A 19,681-nucleotide genomic window follows, 5' to 3' on the forward strand; every position below is an offset into this window, starting at 1 on the left:
ATTTTCATAAATACTCTGTTTTGCTAATGCTGTGTTCTTTTGTGTCCAGTGTTGACATCTTAGAGGCAGAAGCTGCCTTCTTACATTATACAGGCCAAATTCTTTCTTTTTTAGCCATCAGAACTCAGTGTTTCTCCAGAGATCATCTCCATTATTGCAGAGCACGAGAATCAAATCCAGATTGAGAGTAGAATATTCCATAAAGTCTTTGTAACTAAATGTGTGTGAATTGTATGTTTCAGAGATGTCCTTGCACTGCCGATCTTCAAGCAGGAAGAACCTCAGCTGTCTCCTGAGAATGAAGCCAAATTGCCTCCGTTTCAGTACGTCCTTTGCACAGCCACATCACCTGCTGTGAAACTGCACGAAGAAACCCTGACCTACCTCAACCAAGGTAGGGTTTGTACTACGTGAAGGAGGGCAAATTTTCCTGGGAATGATTCATGAAAGAGAATGAATCCAATACTTGTACCTCGCTGGGAGGGCAGTGGGAAGGGGAAAAGAAAGAAAGATATGAGGAGGGGGATGGAGGAAAGGAGGAATCTTTAGTTTTTCACATTTGTATACCAGATTGTCAACTGATGTAAGATGAAGAAGTACCATTGATTTTAATTGTTGACTTAAAGTAGCTTTATAGCATGCACCATGTGGCCAGGTACTGGCTTGATCTTCAACAATTTGGAATACAGCCTCCTACCTTCATCTTGACAGGCCAGATGAATTTAGCAGATGGGTGAGCTTTGGACTGGGGAGGGTCCTTAACACTGCGAGTCCCCAAGTGCTCCTGGAGGGTATTGCAACAGAGGTTGAGCTAGTGAGTACTCATGGGCTCCTCAGTGGTCTGGGCAGAGCTTGATGTTGTTCCTGTTGGCTGGGTGGCATGGCTCTGCTCTGCTGAGTCCCTGGCTTGACAAATTGCTGGGGTTCACCATAGCTAGGTCCTCCATAAATGACCTTATAGACTAATTTTTACTCCTGGATAAACAAACACTGCATGTTTTTTCTATGCTTTTTTTCCACTTTGGCAGAATTTGTGCGTACACATCTGTGGTTGCAGTTTGGCTGTCATTTTGCAGTACCTCCTGCGTGTGGGTCCCAGAGGGTTCAGACCTCTCCAGGCACAGATTATGTGAAAACTTTCTATGCTGTCTGCCAGGTTGTAAACAAGGGCATTATACTAGCAATGAGCTGAAGGCTATCTGCCCCATGTTACTGATATCTTCTCCCTCTTCTGAATATTGTCCCAGCTCTTCAAGCTCAGCACTGAGCATGAAGCTCACTGAAGTGTCTCAGGATGCATTTCTCTCAATGCTTGTACAAAACAGAGCCCTGACCTCCCTGGGGCTCTTAGTGCAGATGCGGCTGGCTGCTGGATCTGTGTTGCTCACTGGTAGATCAATAGAGCCCCACTAGAAAGATCTGCCATGTGCTGCAGGCTCTACCCAAGGAGCCAGATGTCTTGTACATCAGAAGATGCTTGGGGTTTGTGCCTGTGTATTCCCAGTTCAGATTCCCATCCAAATACAGCAAACCCCAGGAGGTGGCATGGGGCATATCAAGAGTGAGATGAGCATGAATCTTTCTGTGAACACAAAATTATTTCCGGTTTCAGAGTAAAAGATCTGTTGTGAGAAGCAGTTGTCTGCCAAATACTTTAGCATACTTCAGGCAGCACCTTTTTTTTGAAAACCATGGAAGGGCAAAAATTACACAACTCTCTACACAATACCATGAGTTTCAATGGAACCGTGTGACTAGATCAGTCCAGGTTTTACTATGGAAATTAAGACTATTGCTGCCTTTGTAGATAAGATTGTGTTGTGCTAGGCTTATTATAGCAAAAAGTTATTTCCTATTCCACCTTGACACAATACTGACTTACTTCCTTGATAGGCCAGTTCAGGTATCTTCTGCACCTGTCTTTTACCCCCCAAGGGGGAAAGTGGGGATGTGCCCCTGCAGAACGTGTCCTCGGGAGCATGAGGTTGGACAGGCCTAGAAGAACGAAACAGGGATGAGGCTGCCAGGAGCCATGTGGTGGGGTAGAGCTGGGAAGGGGCTGGGGTAAGAAGTATGGGAACTCTGGTGCTGTTGGCTTTCCTAAGGGGTCTTGGGGTAATTAGTTGTAAAAGGTGGTGCCTCTACTCCTTCATTCCAAGTTGAATGTCTCATTGCTTTTTGTTCTTCTTGGCAGGAGCATCACAACTGCCTGCCACCTTCTCATCAGCATCCTCACCTCATTTCTTTAAGCTCCTGGGCAATTCATCTTCATCCTTATGCTGTGATCCTCTGGGTTTCTTTGAGATCCTCTCGAAATTCAGTTGAAAGCCAAGGCTCTCTGTATGTAGGTGGATGTGGTGGCTCTCTGTATGTGTTTTTTTTTTTTTGTCTGAGATCTTGTGGGGTGTCTACCTTAAAAGCCTTTCTACTCTACTCCAGCAGGTTGCCTCATATTCCACACCAGCAGCTGCACTTCTGTTCCCAGCACTGACCCTGTCTGGTAGCAAGGGCAAGCCTTGGCCCTAAAATCATCTGACTTGTAGTCTACCTTGATACTACGTCCCTTAGACCAAAATCCCTTGCCTGTGCTAGTTAGGAAAAAGGGACTGGAGTCTGCTCCCATGAGGATATGGCCTGCTGTGAGAAGCTTGTCATCACTGAGGATGGTTACATATGGGGAGAAGAAGATGCTGGGCACACATTTCAATCAGCTGTGGTCAGAACTGGGGAGTCTGCCTTCAGTTGGTGCAGTATTAGTGAGGATGTGGCCTGGGGTTAAAAAGCAATGAGGATTTGTCTTGCAAGACATTTTTGTGTTCAGGAACATCTACATAAAAGGGTATTTAGTGTTTTTTCTTAACATCTGTGTCAAAAGCATGTTATTTGTCTATTGACCTCTGGAATAAAAAAATAGGATGTCTGTGTAAAATTAAAAATTAAAGTGCTTGAGGCAGAACAAACTCTTCTGTAGGAACTATTTCTGATTCATGAGCTGTATAGTTTCCCAGTGGGTACCTTTTGTGTAGGTATTTTCTCCTTACTCCTCCAAAGCCAGAGGAGAGTATTACAACTCCTTATGGGTTGAAATCTATGCAACACAAGCCAGGGAGTGCCGCACAGGTGCTGCCATGCTGATCTCAATGATCTTGCTATGTGTAAGTTAATGTATTAGGGTGCTGAAGTTTCTGTGAGTTTTGTGTTGTATGAGCCTGAGGAGGTACATGAAGGGAACCTCAAGGCAGCTCAGGCTTACACCACTGCTGGGCGTGGCATGGCAGAAGAGCTGACTGACCCCGGTGTGCTGTGACCATGCCATCTCACGAAGCAGGACTGTTACCCTACATCTCATCGCCTTACACTCCCTGTAAGCATAGGGACACCTCTTGCCTCTTACCCTCTCTTTGTCCTGTTGCATCTGGCCAGTTACACAAAACTTCCCCTCTTCCCTGTATGCATGAGTTTTGAATCAGGTTACCTGAGGAAATACGTAACTTTATTAATACCTGTTCCTCTAGCAGTCATAGCTGGCTTCTGGTTGCACAGATACAAAGAAAAAGTGGCTGTCCCAGCTCCATCAAAGCCATTCACATCCAGTGCAGTCACACAGCCGAGCTATGAAGACTGTGTTGGGGTTTTCAGCTTCCTGGCTCTTGGGCTGGGTGACTCTTGCCACCTGCTGTCCAAATGTTCCTTCCTGACTGAAGCTGCTCACCCCTCAGTAGCTGACCTTTTGTCACTGAAGCAGCTGTGTGCCCATGCTCACTCTGCATGACTAGTTACTAGGTCAGCGCTGGTTTGTGAGTGGACCAGCGCAGGAGATAGCCTGTGTACAGAAATGGATAGAAGAAAGCTCAGCTCTGATGGAGCACTGGACGGGGGGGGAAAGCTGGAAAAAAAATGGCAGCAAATTGAAGGTAAAGTTGCATAGTAGAGAGAGTAGAGACTTAAATAAGGTCTGAAAGTGTTTCACAGGGGTGAGGAGGAAGGGATGCCCAGTGGCTGCATTCATGTGCAAACAGGAGAGGGCTCCAGGCTTGTGGACCAGCATGGCATCCCATGAACCTTGCTTTTTTCTGGGTGGACCCAGACAGATGGTCAGTGGTACTGGGCTCCCACAGGGATAAAGGAGAAATCCAAGAGGAGTCCTGAGCTGGAGAAGCTGTTCTCAGCAAGGGCAGGGGAGGCATTTATGAGGGAGCATTAAGGAATGCTGTATTAAGTTGACTTGGGGACGTTCAGCGGTGGCAGGCTCCCAAGCTTGTCTGCGCCAGTTTGAAACCATGAATGCTCACTGGCTGCTGCTCTAGAACTAGCCAGTAAATCAAGTATCTAGAGTCAAATCCTTAGCTTGATTTCCAAAGACTGACTCATTACACTTGTCTTTCCTGATCTCTTCCCCCCTGCGTCCCACATTCCTTGGGAAACTGGAGCCAGAGCCCTGTAAGTCTGAATTGAACATGATCTTAGTGTGCTAATCCTGAAGGCAATTTATAAGGTAAGATCTTTACTGGACCACAGGACGGTTATTCATCTGACAAAGGAAGTGTAGATGTGCTGGTATGGTGTCGTAAACCACTACCCTTTATGATCTGCAAAGCTGCTAAAGGTGCTGCGTCCTCGCATGAGGAGCTGCTGCTGCTGGCGTTGCTCCCTTGGTCAGGGAGCACATCTGTCAGCAGAGCTACACTGTCCAGAAGTCTGCAGCACAAACATCGCCTAACGTTTTTGGAACTTGCCCGCCTTTCAGCACTATTTCAGTGTCTCTTGTGGATAAGGATTTTCAGACAAACAATCAACCAGCGACCATATTACAAACCACTGCTTTAGCAAGAGGTCTTGATACAGTTGCATATTCCATGGTCTGCAGTCATATGGGGTGTGGTTTGACCAGGGCTGGTTGAAACTAGTTTCAAACATGGACAGAAATGGGAGCAATGAAGGTGGTTCCAGAAACTGCACCAGGAGGAATGCAGAGGAAACAAGCACTGTACAGCAGATCTGAATGCTAATAAATGTGAGGAAATAAAATTGTTCATTTAAAAAAAAAAAAAAGCACAAAGCAAAAATTGTTGCCCAAGGGAATTGGCTTGTAGCACCAGAACCACATGTGGACTGTGAGCTGCTCAAGTCATGATGTTGTTTCATGCCCAGTGCTGGGTTGGCTCAGAGCCAGAGATCTAAATTGCTCCAAATAGAGGGTGGTTCGGGCTGATGGCCGCAGTCACTAAGACCCAGCTGTGTGCCAAACCCAACCTTGGCCCCCAGTGGTCCTTCAGAGTAACCAGCCATCACCTGCCTGTAAAGCTTTCCTGGGCTCTGTTCGGCTCTCCAGACCTGTGGTATGTGACTTGTGGGTCTCAGCCATGGGAGCATTTCAGTGTACAGCTGGTTAGGGTTAGGAAGGCTGGCCATCTCTGCTTTGCAGTGTCTTCCAAGAGTTATCTTTATTGCCAGTCCTAGACAGTTCAGAAAACAAACAAGCCAAAAACCCAAACCATGAGAGAAAACCACTAACATCCGAGAAGACCTGTGATGATATTGGGAGCGTTGCTGTAGTGGTGCATGAGCAACAGATGCCTCATGAAGCTAAAGATGGACTTAGCTGCATTCTGTCACACACAAATGAAAGCCCCAAATATCAGTCTCTGGGCATGTGTCCAAGTTCAATATGTGTGTGCATTAACTGGTGAACTGTGCTGTATTTTAAAATCTGCTGGCTGTTGTCTTGCCTCAGCTCACTGCAGACGTTCTCCGATTTCCCTTCCAAGAAAGGTGCAGAAAGCACAGGGCAGTGGTCAGCTGAAGAGGACATCTGGAAGCTGGTTGCTTGGGTAGGAGATGGAGTTGCTTACAGCAAAAGAAGGCAGAAGAGAACCTTTGTCTCCCTTGAAAAGTCTAAAGTTCAAATACAGTTGTCTAATCTTCTACAGCCAAAGAACTCAGTTTTAAATACTGAGATTTACAGTAAATGAAAAAAGCTGTTTTGTATTGACGTTAACTCGTACGTAATTGAGTTCTTATGGGGTCACAACTGTCTGAATGTTTGTAGTTTTCCTGGAACAATTCTTTATTTGCCTAAATGAAGTGTAGAGGAGGCTGAGTGACCAGCTCTGACTGGGTGTGCTTCTGGTTTAATTATAGCTCTGTTTGCGGGGATATTTTTGCTTTGTCCCATCCGAAGAATTGCCTCTCTTCATATCAATCGCTGTTGCCACTGACCAGATCCTGGGTATCTCAAGGACCTCTGCTGTTGGTGGCCTGTCCCACGTGAACATGCACTTTATCTTTGCCTGAGATCATGGGCACATACATGACTTTGTGTCATTGAGGCTGTGAATGTGAAGTGCTCCCTGGTGGCTGCCCATCCCTGATCCTTGTGGGGTGCTGTACTGCTGCTTGCCCCCCTCTTACCACTCTGTTTCTGGGTTCAGATAGCTTCAAGAAATGGCTAACAAAGCTTGTCTTTTCTACATCTGAGGCTGGCTATTTGGCATTTTTGGTTCTTGTTGTGCACCTCTTTGGTTTTGAAGAAAGAATTTGTCTCCTACCTTACTTTGAAGACAGCTCTGAATAGGTTCTGATGTCTCAGCTGAAGCCATTAATTGTGCTAGCAGCTATTTCCCCATATGCTTGGCAGCTCCGTTTTCACTTGGCAGCCCAGGATAAACAACCCTGTCTCCAAACCACACCATCCCTAAGCTCACTATGAATCTTGCTTCAGATGACAGGGCACCTCTGCATAAGTAGAGCATCTGACTTCTGTTGTCCCTAGGAAGCTAGAATCTCAGTTGTCTTTTAATCAAGAGCCTGTTTTCTATTCTTTCTGGAATACTTCTGTTGCTAACATCTGGATGAAATTCAAGTGGGATTGTGAACTTGCTGGATTGTAGGCTGTGCACAACTCCTACTGGAAGCCCCTAGACTGCATTTTGTTCTCCCGCTTCCATAAATCTTCAATATCCGTGAAGGAAGTGCTCAGAAGTTGCTACAAGTGTTGTGAAAACTCAGAGAATATAGCCAAGATTTTTTCCTACTATTCCTTGTCGCTTTTTTATTTTATTTTTTTACTTTCCTCCATTATCCATATCTACCTTGAAATTCCTGTAGTTTTGAGAGTGAAGATTGCCTGAGTTTCTACATTTGATGTCTGTATCAATGTTCTTGGCAGCCTGAGGTGATATGTAAGCGTTCCAGCTACCTTTTCGCAACTTGCGGTGTCCTAAAAGATCATATTTTGTGTAGCAATCAGAAACTTAGAAAGCACTGTAGGTTTGACGTGGTTAGCTGTTTGTATAGGAGTAATATATGTATGACACCTTGTTTCTAAAGAGGCTGGAAAAAAATTCCCTTTTTCCTCTGTGCTTCATACCAAGCATTTATGTTTCTGAAACTATACAGCAAGTATCTGAGCAGTAAGATTTCTCTTGTCCTGGCTTGGTGTCACATTTGTGACACGTGCCCAAGGTACAGCCTGCTTTGATGGGGCATTTGTCAGTCACATCTTCTCTCCCACTGTGCAGTAGGCACAATGAGAAGCCAGGTGCTGTGGGACCTCCTTTCTGCTGCACCTTTCTCTACGTTACTGCAGAAATGTGGTGGAGGAAGTGACTTACCTGAGGGCCGGAGGGGGTCAGGAGTTGTACTCAGCTCTTCTGCATCCCTCTTCTGCACCCTCACCTGGGACCATTCTTCTTAGTTATCTGGGACTCAGGTAAATATTACACACACAGCTAGTCTTGCAGAGCTATAAAACCTGTTGTCCCAATTGACTCAGAACAGGTTGAAACCAGAAAAAGCCTGCCTTTTTTTACTTACACAGAGGGGGCTGGGGTTTTCTGAGCTGGACAGATGTGACCCAGATAGTCCTGGATGTTTCAAGTACATGCTAGAGAAGTTGAAATACAGGAAGAAATTATGTTCACGGGACAGATTTTTTTTTCCATTTTCTATCAGAAGTCTGTCATTCCTTCATCAATTAATAAGTATTAAAAATCTCAACATGTACCATGGCTTTGATTAGGTGGGATGAGTTGCCAAGATCCAACAAAGTAGGTGAGGTCTGTGCAAGAGAAGACCAAGCACACACAATGAATTTAGAAACTCAGAGTGTTTCTGTGTTCATTGGCTGGTTTTGTGTACTTGATTCAAGTTAGACTAGTCTTGGAGGAATTAAATATACATCCCGCTCTTTGGAAACCACTCTAAATGAGGAGTGTTTCTTCTAATGCCTGTTAGCTATGAAGTGTCACCACTGTAAAATGGACCATCTTCAAAAGTCTGGGAAGACAAGGGCTCAGCCAAATGTTCGTATAGTAAATGAGCACTGAAGTTTTCCTCCAGCAAACTCGGCTCTGAGGCATGTGTTGGGCTTTCCCACAAGAAAGAGGCACAGAAAGAGAAAAGAAGGGGACAAAGAACCTCCCCACACCCGAGCTGGGGGTAGATTGTAAAAGGAGAACCCCAGGAAAAGACATGATGGCAGTGCAGCTCTGTGGTGTGGTAGTAGAACCAGGAGAAGTGTTGTTGAATTGGGCCTTTACGTTGCTCTGGTGGCAATGGCAAATCTTTGGTGTTGGACTCCCATGGGTACCAAAACACAGTGGAGCCCCGGTAGCTTTGCTGCAAAGAGGAACAGGCAGGAGGCAGGTGAAGGGATGGATCAGACTGCAAATACTAAAGCAGGGCATATATGAATTGTGACTTTTATAGCCCCAGTTCAGATGGAGATCATGCAAAAGAGCAGTTTGTGAGCATTGGTCTGACTGGGCAGCTTGATACTGATAAAACCTGGGCACTGAATACCAGAAACTGGGAAGTCGTGGCCAGGAAAGGGCTCGCTGTCTTCACCCTGCTCCAGCCCTGGGCCCTTATAACTGCCTGCTGCTGAAGATGACATGTGGGACAAGATGGATCTGGTGTGTCAGGATGACTCTTATGTTCCTTTTGCTTTGCCCGGCCCACAGTTGGTCCTCCTCTGCAGGATTTCCATGCTCCTAGCATAGTGGGAGCTTTCAGGGTGGCCTATTGTGTAGCTGCTGAATTCACAGTATCCTGTGGATAAACATCTCCTAGAGCATCTTGTCAAAGGAGGCTGCAGCAAGCAACTGCAGGATATCCAACGCCATTTGTGGCCCGGGAAGGGAGGATTCTGGATTCTGCTGTTGTTCCTCGTGCTGAGTGTCCGCACACGGGACACTTTGGCAAGTCTCAGGCTAAGTTTTATTTCTGCTTTTGTTGGGCTAAGAAGGTGTGGGCAATCAAGCACGCAAGCTCAGATGCCAGCTCAGTCACTCTTGTCTTGTTTACTCTGTGGATTCATTAATCTTTCTTGTCAGAAGAATCTTTGTGTGTTCCTGATGCCCTGAATACTTGAATTTGGTTGTTTCAAAGGTGATCCTCCTGCCTGCTGGATGTGCTTCGGTCTGGGAGGAGAAAAGCTTTTTTTTTTTTTTTCTCCTTTTCCTCCCCCCTCCTTCTGTGTGCTGCATTCAGCTGTCAGCATTCCTTTGCCTTTATCTGTGCACTGTTTAGGATGTCCATATAAAGTTGCTAAATGGAATTTTTATTGGTCAGCTTGGCTTAATAATCAAACAGTTTTCAGTCTGGTTCTGTCTAGTGCTGTGTGGATCCGTTCTGAGAAAGAGGACTCGCAATTTCTTTTTTTTTTTTTTTTTTTTTTTCTGTCCACTGACATTTGTTGCAGATACTGTTTAGTATAAGGTTAGGTTTTAATTAATTGCTGGAAAGACAAGCAGACTACTTGGCTAGGTTAAGTAAGGCTTGAGTCATACTGGTCTGGAACATCAGCTGCCTAATAGAAAATTAGTGTATCGTACTGATGTATTGTGCAGAAAACCGCAAAACGCATAGTGTAAGTGGCTCTTGAAACGTAACACCAAAACACACAAAAAGAAAGCAGGATATTGTGGTTGTGTAGCAAATAATCATTGAACAAAATGTAACTTTTGAGCTTGAAATTAGGGTAATCTTTTAAGGTCAGAAGCTGTCCAGAGTTGCTGATATCTGAAACTGTTACGTCTTGTACCTTTTGAGCATGTGAAAGCATTCCTCTTTTCAACCAAATTATTTGTCAGCTGCAGCAAACTGTTGGCTTTCAGTTCTCTTGTCCCCAAACTAAGTGGTCATACCTGCTTTTAATGTACATTAATTGCTAGACAATAGAAGTGAATATAGAAGTGAAGTCTGTATAAATCCTTTTTAGAATAGATGCAATTGCTTTATGAATCACCAAGCAGGAACTCTGTGGACCTGGGTGGTTACTACTTTGCTGGATATTACTTGTGTTTGTAAAGCAGAGTTGCTCAAACTCTAGCATAGGAGGTGATTGCATAAATTTGCTGTTGCTCAGGGACTGTCTGCTCAAAATACAAATTACACTGTATCATCACCCGCCCAGGTTTTTATTGGTGCCCCCAAAGCTTTCAGTGAAGCCAGGAGACAAATTGCATCTCAGGAATTTAATGTGGTTATCCAAATATTTATTACCATTCTGTTCCCTGCCTGAGGTAGGGAAGAAGGGTTGTGGCAAGCTCTGCGCAAGGCGCACCGGGTCGCACAGGCAGGCAGGAGGCTGCTGTGGCATCAGTTGTGCTGGGGATTTGCTTTCAAAACGCCCTCTTCATTTCAGGTAGTGATAAAGACACTGATACCAGGCTTTAGGTGCTGGAGACCAGGTAGGTCACCAGCTCTGAGGCCGTTGTGAACCCTTGGTGGCGCAGCTGTGGCCAGTGTTGAGAGCACAGAAGGGAAAGGGTTTCGGCAGGTTGCTGGCCTTTAGCACTGGGTTTAAGATGAATGTTCAGCAGTACTGAATATCATGCTGGTAAAGGGGGACTGCTGTGAAACTGCCACCACTGCTCTCCATCACCACAGATGTTTTCTTAGGGTTCTTCCTACCGTATGAGTCCAGTGGATACCAAACCCTCGTCGGCTGAGGACCGGCTGCTGCCCTGCTCAAGGTCAGACTGTTCAGTCGAATCATTGCGAAGTCTCAGCATCAGCACCTGATGCTTCAGCTTTAAAGCACTTCAGCTTTACCACCAAGCGTTGACTTGGAAATACCTAGTCTGACCTGTATTAATGAATGAGGCAGACGGAAAAATTCAGTATAATGGAACTCGCCATGTTTTGAGCTTAGCCAGTTGCAGTCTTTCTTTGGAACCGAAGACAGAAAGATAGGGTTTTAGTCACGCTTGCATCCATTTTTCTTTACCGATTTAGATACTGAAGTAACAATGATTTAATTTGTGCAGAAAACTGTCAGCCTGTGCCTGTTAGGGCGGGAGAGTCAGTAGTGCAGGATTCATAGACGATCTGTGTACCAGAGCCTTGGGCAACTTCTAAGCCCTCTTTGGTGCCAGTGGGAGTTCAGCTTTCTTCGGGTTAGGTCACTGTTTTTGCAAAGCTGATTTTGCAAAGCAATCTTGTTCTCCAGAATCCAAGCACTGATTCTTTAGTGTTTTTTTTTCTTTTTTTTTTTTTTCTTTTCCCTGCAGTTGTTACAGTTTTAGGACTGGCATTGTACTTTGCTTTTTCAAGAGTTTTGCTGGTAGCGAGGGGGGGAAAACATAGGGTTTGGAAGGTTTGGAAAGTGCTTTTAATGAAAAAATCCCAAACAGCTTGGTGTTATGAATTACAGGTAACATTAGCCATGAAGCAATGAATTTGCTGGAATAATTTATAGGGAGAATAAGTTTTTCAAAATCAATACTGGAACATTTCTATACGAAGGAATTATGAGGAATTAGGACCAAATTCTCACTCAGAGTTCCACAGAGTGAAATAAACTGTTTAAAGTTCACCTGGGAGCTGTTTTGTTTTGATAACAGTCCTGTGTTGTAACCGGAGTTGAACATTGGGATGCTAAAGGGAAAGCAGTTAGCATGAAATACCATTCTGAATGAGGCTTTTCATGGCGTAAACTGAGTTCCAGGGCTTACATCAGACGACCCATATATCCTTCATCAAAGCATTTTACTTCCTATTTGGCTTTCCATTCAATATTAACTCTGTCTCCACAACAGTTTCTTTCTTACCAGTGGGCAGAATCTGTTTCTAACTCATTCCAAGCAGAATTACTCCTGTCAGTATGAGATGTGTGGTGCTTGTTGTTCGCTGGGTTGCAGAATTGCTCCCGTCCCATGTGAGTGCTTGGAAGATGCACGCTGAGGAGTTTCTGAGTGCTTGATGTTAGTTTGAAGGGAATGTGGTCGATGTTTTCATGCTGATTATTTTCTCCTGTCTCCTAGGAACTGCAAGTAAGCAAATCAGGTTGCCCAAAGAGAAGGAATATAGCAGAGCATAAAGTTGTCCCAAAAAACTGCTAAGTCCCAAGATGCTTGCTGAGCGACTGGAAGTGCTTGTGGCTCTAGCATTGCCTGCCTCTGCAGCACAGTTCATGCCATTTCTCTGTCCTTTTACACCATCTGAGTACAGTCATAGATGTATTCTACTGTCTCTTGGAAGCTCATGGTCTTGAATCCTAAACTAATTTTCCATAATGTTTAGTTAGCCTGACGTTTGCTTGGGAGCAAATTGCAAGTGCAAGAGGTTCTTGGCTGTCTAAATCCGTTTAGGCAATGAACTGTATCACTGATTTTGTGAACCTGAGCCTGATCTTTTTACGCTAATACAATAGTATTGATTTTGTGGGGAGATAATGTACTTCTCTCTTAAAATTGCCAAGTGAATAATAACCTCTATCAGAGGGAATATTAGAGAGTTTCTCGAGTTAGTGTGGAAGACCTCAATTTCAGCGCTATGGTTTACAGCATCCGCTTTTATTGTTCAGCAGTCTTGAAAGGGAGGTCACTTTCTACTTTGGTTTACTTATGTGCGAAGAGATGGGTTAAGATCTGTGTGTGTTTCCAGTGCTTAATTTGGCACTTCATACGGTTTATGCTTTCCTCCACATCCCCTAAGCCTCGTGCTGGATTCAAGGGTCATTTCCTGTTTGCAGAACTCCTATTGACATCAGTTAGGAGTGTTGTGCAAACATTTGAGGCTCCAACATAGCCCCTCTTGTCCTCCAACCCCCTGCCCCAGCTGGCTGAGTATGCACATGTATCTCTGTGCTCTAGTGATACTGTCTGTGCTCACACAAGCACCCAGAAGAAGGGAACCTGACTGAAATGCAGTGCACTGTTGATACATCAGCTGTCAAAAGTATTGTATTTCTAGATCCAGGTTCAGAAATGTAGCATTTTTGTCTGCTGATAGCAACTACTCAATGGGAGATATATCTGCTTTGCAGTTTTCTGCAGGGCCAGTTTGGAGGAGATGCTTGTTGACCTAGAAGATCCAAACTGATGGCCCTCTTGGTGCCTGCCTTGTTGTACCTGTGCATTTTTTTCAGTAAAAAGGGGGATAGCAAGATGAACAAGAAAAGCTAACCTAACTATATTAAGTATATATATGCTTCTTTAATCCTAATGTTCCTGTCCTGCCTCTGTACCAGCTGTAGGTTTATTGTATAGTTGGTCCTATTCAATGAGTTTTTGTGCTGTCTTAGCCATTTGTGCATAAGGTTTTGGGACATCAGTCTCCTTTGTCTGCTGTCAGCCTTGATACTTGATGATACTTCACAAACCAGTTAGCTGAATTCTACTGAACAGACTAAGACCATTATACTGAGGGGTGGTGGTGGTGGGTGCCTGAGTCTGAATCCCTTCCAGTGGTCAGGATTGGTCCTTGTACATACTGTAAGATCCATTGCTGCTCCACACGTCTGAAGGAGTATTTGTGCAGTGGGCAGCCACACCTAAGGCCTGGTATTGCTGGTGCATTGGAACAGCTCGCAGACCTGACTGTGCTCTGAAGAAGGCGAGATTCGGCCCAAGCTGCTATCCTTTGCAGAACAGTGCCTGGACCTGTTGTGCAGCAGCTCTTCACCCAACCTTTGCTGCAGTAGAAGGGGCGGATGAAGGCTGTGCTGTTACAGCTGTGTGGCACGGGGTGGGGGGAAGGCCTTGAACACCTCAGTGACGTTGTGGAGGGTGACCAGAAGGCCGAGCAGCCCTTGGAGACAGACTGCGATTGCCTAACTGAGTGCTTTTAGCAGCCAAAAGACAAACCTTCCCCTCAGATTTCTGCTGTGCTTTAGCGCCTACTCAATTACTGGGGCAAATGCATTATGTTACCAAAAATGAACTTTCCCTGATCAGACGTATGCTTTATTAGCCACGTAAATGCCAGCATGACTCTCTCATTGCTACAACATATTAAACACCTTGGAAATGTTTCCTTAAACTCTAGGTCAGTCTTATGAAATCCGTCTACTTGAGAATAGGAAATTGGGAGAGTTTCAAGATTTAAACACAAAATATGTAAAGGTAAGGAGAAATATAGATTTCTTTTCTTCCTGCTACTACATACAGCCTCTAATGAAGGGACTGACCTTGCTCACACTGAGGCAATGGAAAATACTTTGCCATTGTTTTTAATGGAAGCAGGGTTGATGGAGTTACTCTGAGTGCTGGAGTTCCACGGGACTCTGCAGCTTGGCTTTACAGGGCTTCAAGGGAATCCTTGTTCTGTTTGTGATCCTGACCCCAGAGTTTCACTGTGAATATTGGGTTCGGGGGAATCCCAAAGTTCAGAGGTGAACATGGTCAAAACTGCTGAGAGGCAGGCTTGTCTCCCTTCTTAACCCGAGCAACACGCCTGTGTTGTTACGTGTCATGCGGAGGACCCTGGTGTTTACATTGTTCTGCCACACAGGTTCTGCATAGCTCCAGTTTACTTCAGTAATAGACATGATTTTGAACATATAGAACTTGGTTGTTTCAGTTCAAATTCAAAAACTTGGATCCAGATCTTGTTTCTGGATCCAGCCTTCAAGCCTTCCTCTACCAAATTCTTGGCTGTTCTGCCATAGGATTTCTTTTGAGACGTTGGGACTTAATTGCAACATTTGGATTCCAATCTGGACTTCAACTTTTGCCCAAGTTTAGGCACATTTGGCTTTTGCCCATTTCAGTAAGCATAAAGATTTATATTCTGATTTTGCAGGCATTCCCACTGTGGCTTGCTTGCTTTGGAGCTAGGGTTTGATTTGGGCCTTTCTCGGGTTCACTGGCAAAAATTGCTCATTCGTTTGATATGGAAGTCCCCAGTAGGAGCAGGGAATTGAGAAAGCGGGAGATAAGGGGTCGTTAACTCATGCAGGATTTATTATTTAGGGATACTTTGGACTTGTCTGCCATGGGGATTGCCTTTATTCCAGCCATTTGTCTTCAGTTACTGACATGGCTGCAACATTGTGGGCCAGAGATGCGAGGTTCCCCTGTTACAGTAGCTTTTCTATTCTATACTTGTTTAACTACAAGTTTTGCATCTTGCTATCCCCGCTTTTACTGAAAGAAACACAAGTTAAAGGCAAATTCAGTGTCAATGACTGATGGTTAATGGCTGGAATAAAGTTTAATTCCCACTGACAAGGTGTCTGGCCATGTCAGCTCCACCAGTGCAGGGACAGGTGAGCTGGCTTTCACATTTTCTGATCAGAGTGGGATATACTGGGATTGGGGCGTGGTACAGACACATTAAATACAGTCACCCCCCCCATGTGAGCCGTTTTGGGTGTAGAGGCAGTATAGCGATGTTTACCTGGCATGACACCTAAGATTAGGTGGACATTGCTATAGTGCTTCCAGACCAAATCCCAGAAAGCTGTACAGGGCTATGTTATGAAGTATAAATGTGCCCTGTGAAGGGGAAAGTGTGCTGCTGTCGTGCTTCAGGGGTCCCTTAGGAATTTGAGAAACATGGTGATGGGCCTCTTAGGGGAAACCTCTGCTCCCCTCTTGAATGAGGGTCAGAAACATGTAGGAGGAACAGATCAGCTTTTTCTCCTACACTGGAAAGCCAAAGTCATCTCAAGAGAAGGGCTTCTAGATCACATTGTTCATCTTGCCATCTTTTCTTAACAGAGTATAATTCGTGTAGTTTTCCATGATCGACGCCTGCAGTACACAGAGCATCAGCAGCTGGAGGGCTGGAGGTGGAGTCGGCCTGGGGACCGCATCCTTGATATAGGTGAGACTATTTCATTATGGTCCTTGTGTAGTGTTTGGAAGTGAGGTGCTGCATGGTGTATGGTGTGTTTACATGGGTGTTTGTTTTTTTTTTATCCTCCTCTCAGAAAAACCTGTATATCCTTGGGAGGAAAGGAGATCTAGGACTATAGGTCCTAGATATATCATTTCATTCAAACAGATATATCATTGGTGGCTTGGCTTTTCACCTGATTCTTGTAACTGTATGGAAATGCTTTCTCTTCTTCAATTTAATATTTTTAAAATTTTAGGGGTTTTCTTCTACAGATATTCCGCTGTCAGTTGGCATCTTGGATCCCAGAGCCAGCCCCACACAGCTGAACACTGTTGAATTTCTGTGGGATCCATCAAAGAGAGCCTCAGCATTCATTCAGGTAAGAGAAAAGTGATATTCCTATGGTAAATACAAAGGTGAGGTATCTTATAAAGATCTGAAGAGAGAGATGGCATGTGAAGAAGAGGAAAAGATCAGTCATTTATAACTAGTTTATAGGATACTTGCTGGTTACTTACTTGCTAGTTTTGAAGCAATATCTGCTCTAGCTGGGTTATATAAAAAAAAAAATAAAAGTACCCCCCCAAAAGCACATTGATGTTGCTTTCTAAGCACGAGTTTTATCTGGAGGAAACCATTCACAACCTTTTAGTTTTGCTTGCTTTCCTTGTTCATGAGTGTTTCTTGTCCCAAATGCCAACTATGTGTTTTTAATGTGTGTGTGGGATTTACTTAAGTCAGAGGATGCTTTTCCTGATGTCCTATTTCTCTGTAGGCTCCTTGTTCTTCTAATTGTTTTGTCTTGGGGAACAGAAGTGAAAATATTTTGAACTCTTCTGACTCTTTTAGTTTCTAGGGAGTAGCTAAAACCTCTTGTTAAGGCACACTGCAAATTCAGGGAGTCTAAACTCAGTTTTGCACAGCTTCAAACAGTCTCCAGAGATAAGCACAACTTTTGTTTTGCCAGGTACATTGTATCAGCACAGAATTTACTCCACGGAAACATGGAGGAGAGAAGGGGGTTCCTTTCCGGGTGCAAATCGACACCTTTAAGCAGAATGAAAATGGTGAATACACAGAACACTTGCACTCTGCAAGCTGCCAGATCAAGGTGTTCAAGGTATGAAGTAGTTTTGGCTCTGTCATCAACTAGATGAAGAACATGCACAGTTTGTAAATTGTGTAGAAGTGGTGCTAATTGCAGCATAAAAGAACAAAGGCTTTTCACTGGATATGCTTAAAATCTTAAACAGGACTCTTGCACACAAAGCAATATAACCTCTGAACTACACAGCAATTCTAATTAAATTCAAATGACCCAAGAGCCAAACTGAGACTGATGCCAGTCCATTGTAACTTGAACAGTATATAAACACTGAGATCTGGGCTGTTTGGATGTCTTAATAATGAGGAAAAAATCCCACCCAACAACTCAAGCCTTGACTGGTTAGAATGAAAACCCATTGGATAGGTGTCAGTGCAAAAATTAAATTTCTGTGTAATGTAGACAAGTAGTGTCTAGAAGGCAGTGCTCTTCACTGGCTTGTGTCCTGAAGGTGATGATTTGTTACAAACCATACAAAAAAAACCCTATATGGTCCGCTTTCTCAGGAATATATGGGATACTGGTTTAAGTCATTTTAAGTTAACCTATTACACTGATGATATTCAGGGTATCCACTGTGTTTCATTGTGTCTAGGCAATCAAGACAGCATGGGCATCTCCAGTTTCTTTGCTTAAATCCTCCATGAACAGTGTGAACATAACTGGAGATCTTAAATAACCTTTGCTTGTTGCTGCAGAATTCCTGGGGGAGAGAGAGATGATTCTGTCCATCTCCAAAGCTTCTAATGTGGGTGTGGCAGACCTGGAGCAACTTAAGCCTACAAAAACCTTGTTTTTTTCTTGAAGGATCTGCTGCTCCAATTCTGCTCCTGTGAGCAGCCTCTTTCCTGTTCCAGGAGAGAGGGTGCAAATACCAGTTAAAGTGTATAATTCAGTATGTTCGCGGTCTGAAATCTGTTGGTATCAAATCTCAGGATTGTGGTCAGCCTTGTTTGGAATTGCAATAGGCATTAATGGGAGGTGATATAGAAACAGTAGAGATGTTAGATTATTTTTTTGTCTGGAAAATGCAGATCAGGTCTTGCCTCATATGTAGAGTCCCCATAAATCTTAAGGAGTCTTCTGTGAACAGATCAGAAAAAATCGGTTGGCTTCTGTCTCCAAACTTGTAATACTTGGCATAAGGGAAAGCTTGTGCTTGTGCTTATAGCCTAAAGGAGCAGACAGAAAACAGAAGACTGACAGGGAAAAAATGGAGAAGAAGACCACCCAAGAGAAGGAAAAGTATCAGCCTTCCTATGAGACAACTATTCTCACAGAGGTAAAATGTTTTAGACATATGTTGCACTACTTCAGCATATTGGGAAACAGATTTCAGAGCAAATGCAGTCTAACTGAGCCTTGGAGATTCTTGTGGAGACTCTTATGCCAAGATCTGACTGAAATCGAGAACTTAGTGAAATTATAATGTGTCTCTCATTGTTGAAGTTTATAAAAGCTTCCAAAATTTCTTATGTTTCAGAGTATAAACCAGTCCTCAACAGCCTATGTTTAAAAGAAATGTTTTCTTTTTCTTCTGCCATGCTCCTGGGCACTTGTCATGATACTTAGATGCCAGTTGTATGAGGTATTTTCTTCAGAACTGTTTGGCACAAGCTCATGTTGGAGATGGGGCAGTTGAGCAGATGAATAGGCTGTCTGATTAAATTATCAATCTGTTTTTCTGTGATTGTGCCTTTGAGGCTACTATTACGGTAGCTCTCAGAAGATTCTGGCTTGTACTCTAGGAATATCTGAATGTCTTATGTTCTATGGACAGTCATATGTCATCTGGTACAGAGATGCATGTGTTTCTACACTCAGTCCCCTCATTGCCAAGATGTATGTATAAGTTTACCCCAGGCTATAGAATTGCTAAGCCAAACAGACTCAAGACAATAGTTTAAAAGTGCTGTTCCATCTCCTTGTGGGAATGTTTTGTAGTTTGAATTAGTTTTTTTTTTTTTGAAATGGCTTGTTGGACTTCTAAAAATGAGGATTTTTTTTCTTAACTTAAATAAACTTCCTGTTTGTGAGATCCAGCTTGTCCCACTCAATTTTCAAGTTGCCAGGAGTGACCAGTGTGTTTTCTAATTCAACATGGTGATTGTTAACAAGGCTCTTGTGTACACAGACCTAATTCTACTGAGTTGGCAGATCCTAAACTCTTGCTATTAGCTCTGATACACTTTGACATATTGCACAGGGAGATGTGGGTTGCTAAAGAGTTAAATATTTGCTAGTGCCCTATGTGGAGATGATAAAACTCCAAAGATACAGCTTGTCTTCTTTTTATCATTGCAAACAAGGATACTACAGAGCATTTTCTTGAGCTCTTGATGGCAGGGGCTTCCACAGGGCTAGATTTCTTCTACTGATTACAGTGGCATCAATTCACAACAAAGTCACAAATTCTAGCTAGTTGCTCTGTCTTGATACTACTGTGATGGAGTATGGAGTTTGACTTGTATTTGTGAGGGCTTTTAGTAGTTTCATGTCTGTTTT

The 19,681-nt window shown here is 43.8% G+C and overlaps 1 protein-coding gene across 1 annotated transcript in view; it reads left to right on the plus strand.

Moving 5' to 3' along the window:
* The window catches only part of TFCP2L1 (transcription factor CP2 like 1), a 32,815-nt gene that overhangs the window by 4,339 nt on the left and 8,795 nt on the right, over positions 1-19,681 (plus strand). Inside the window, exons 2-7 of the mRNA XM_035569581.2 lie at positions 243-394; positions 14,275-14,351; positions 15,951-16,056; positions 16,344-16,450; positions 17,039-17,191; positions 18,348-18,458. Of these exons, the coding sequence (XP_035425474.1) occupies positions 243-394; positions 14,275-14,351; positions 15,951-16,056; positions 16,344-16,450; positions 17,039-17,191; positions 18,348-18,458 (706 nt within the window). The remainder of the gene's footprint in view (positions 1-242; positions 395-14,274; positions 14,352-15,950; positions 16,057-16,343; positions 16,451-17,038; positions 17,192-18,347; positions 18,459-19,681) is intronic.

The sequence above is a fragment of the Cygnus atratus genome, chromosome 6 (genome assembly GCF_013377495.2).
Source record: "Cygnus atratus isolate AKBS03 ecotype Queensland, Australia chromosome 6, CAtr_DNAZoo_HiC_assembly, whole genome shotgun sequence".
Classification (NCBI taxonomy): Eukaryota; Metazoa; Chordata; class Aves; order Anseriformes; family Anatidae; genus Cygnus; species Cygnus atratus.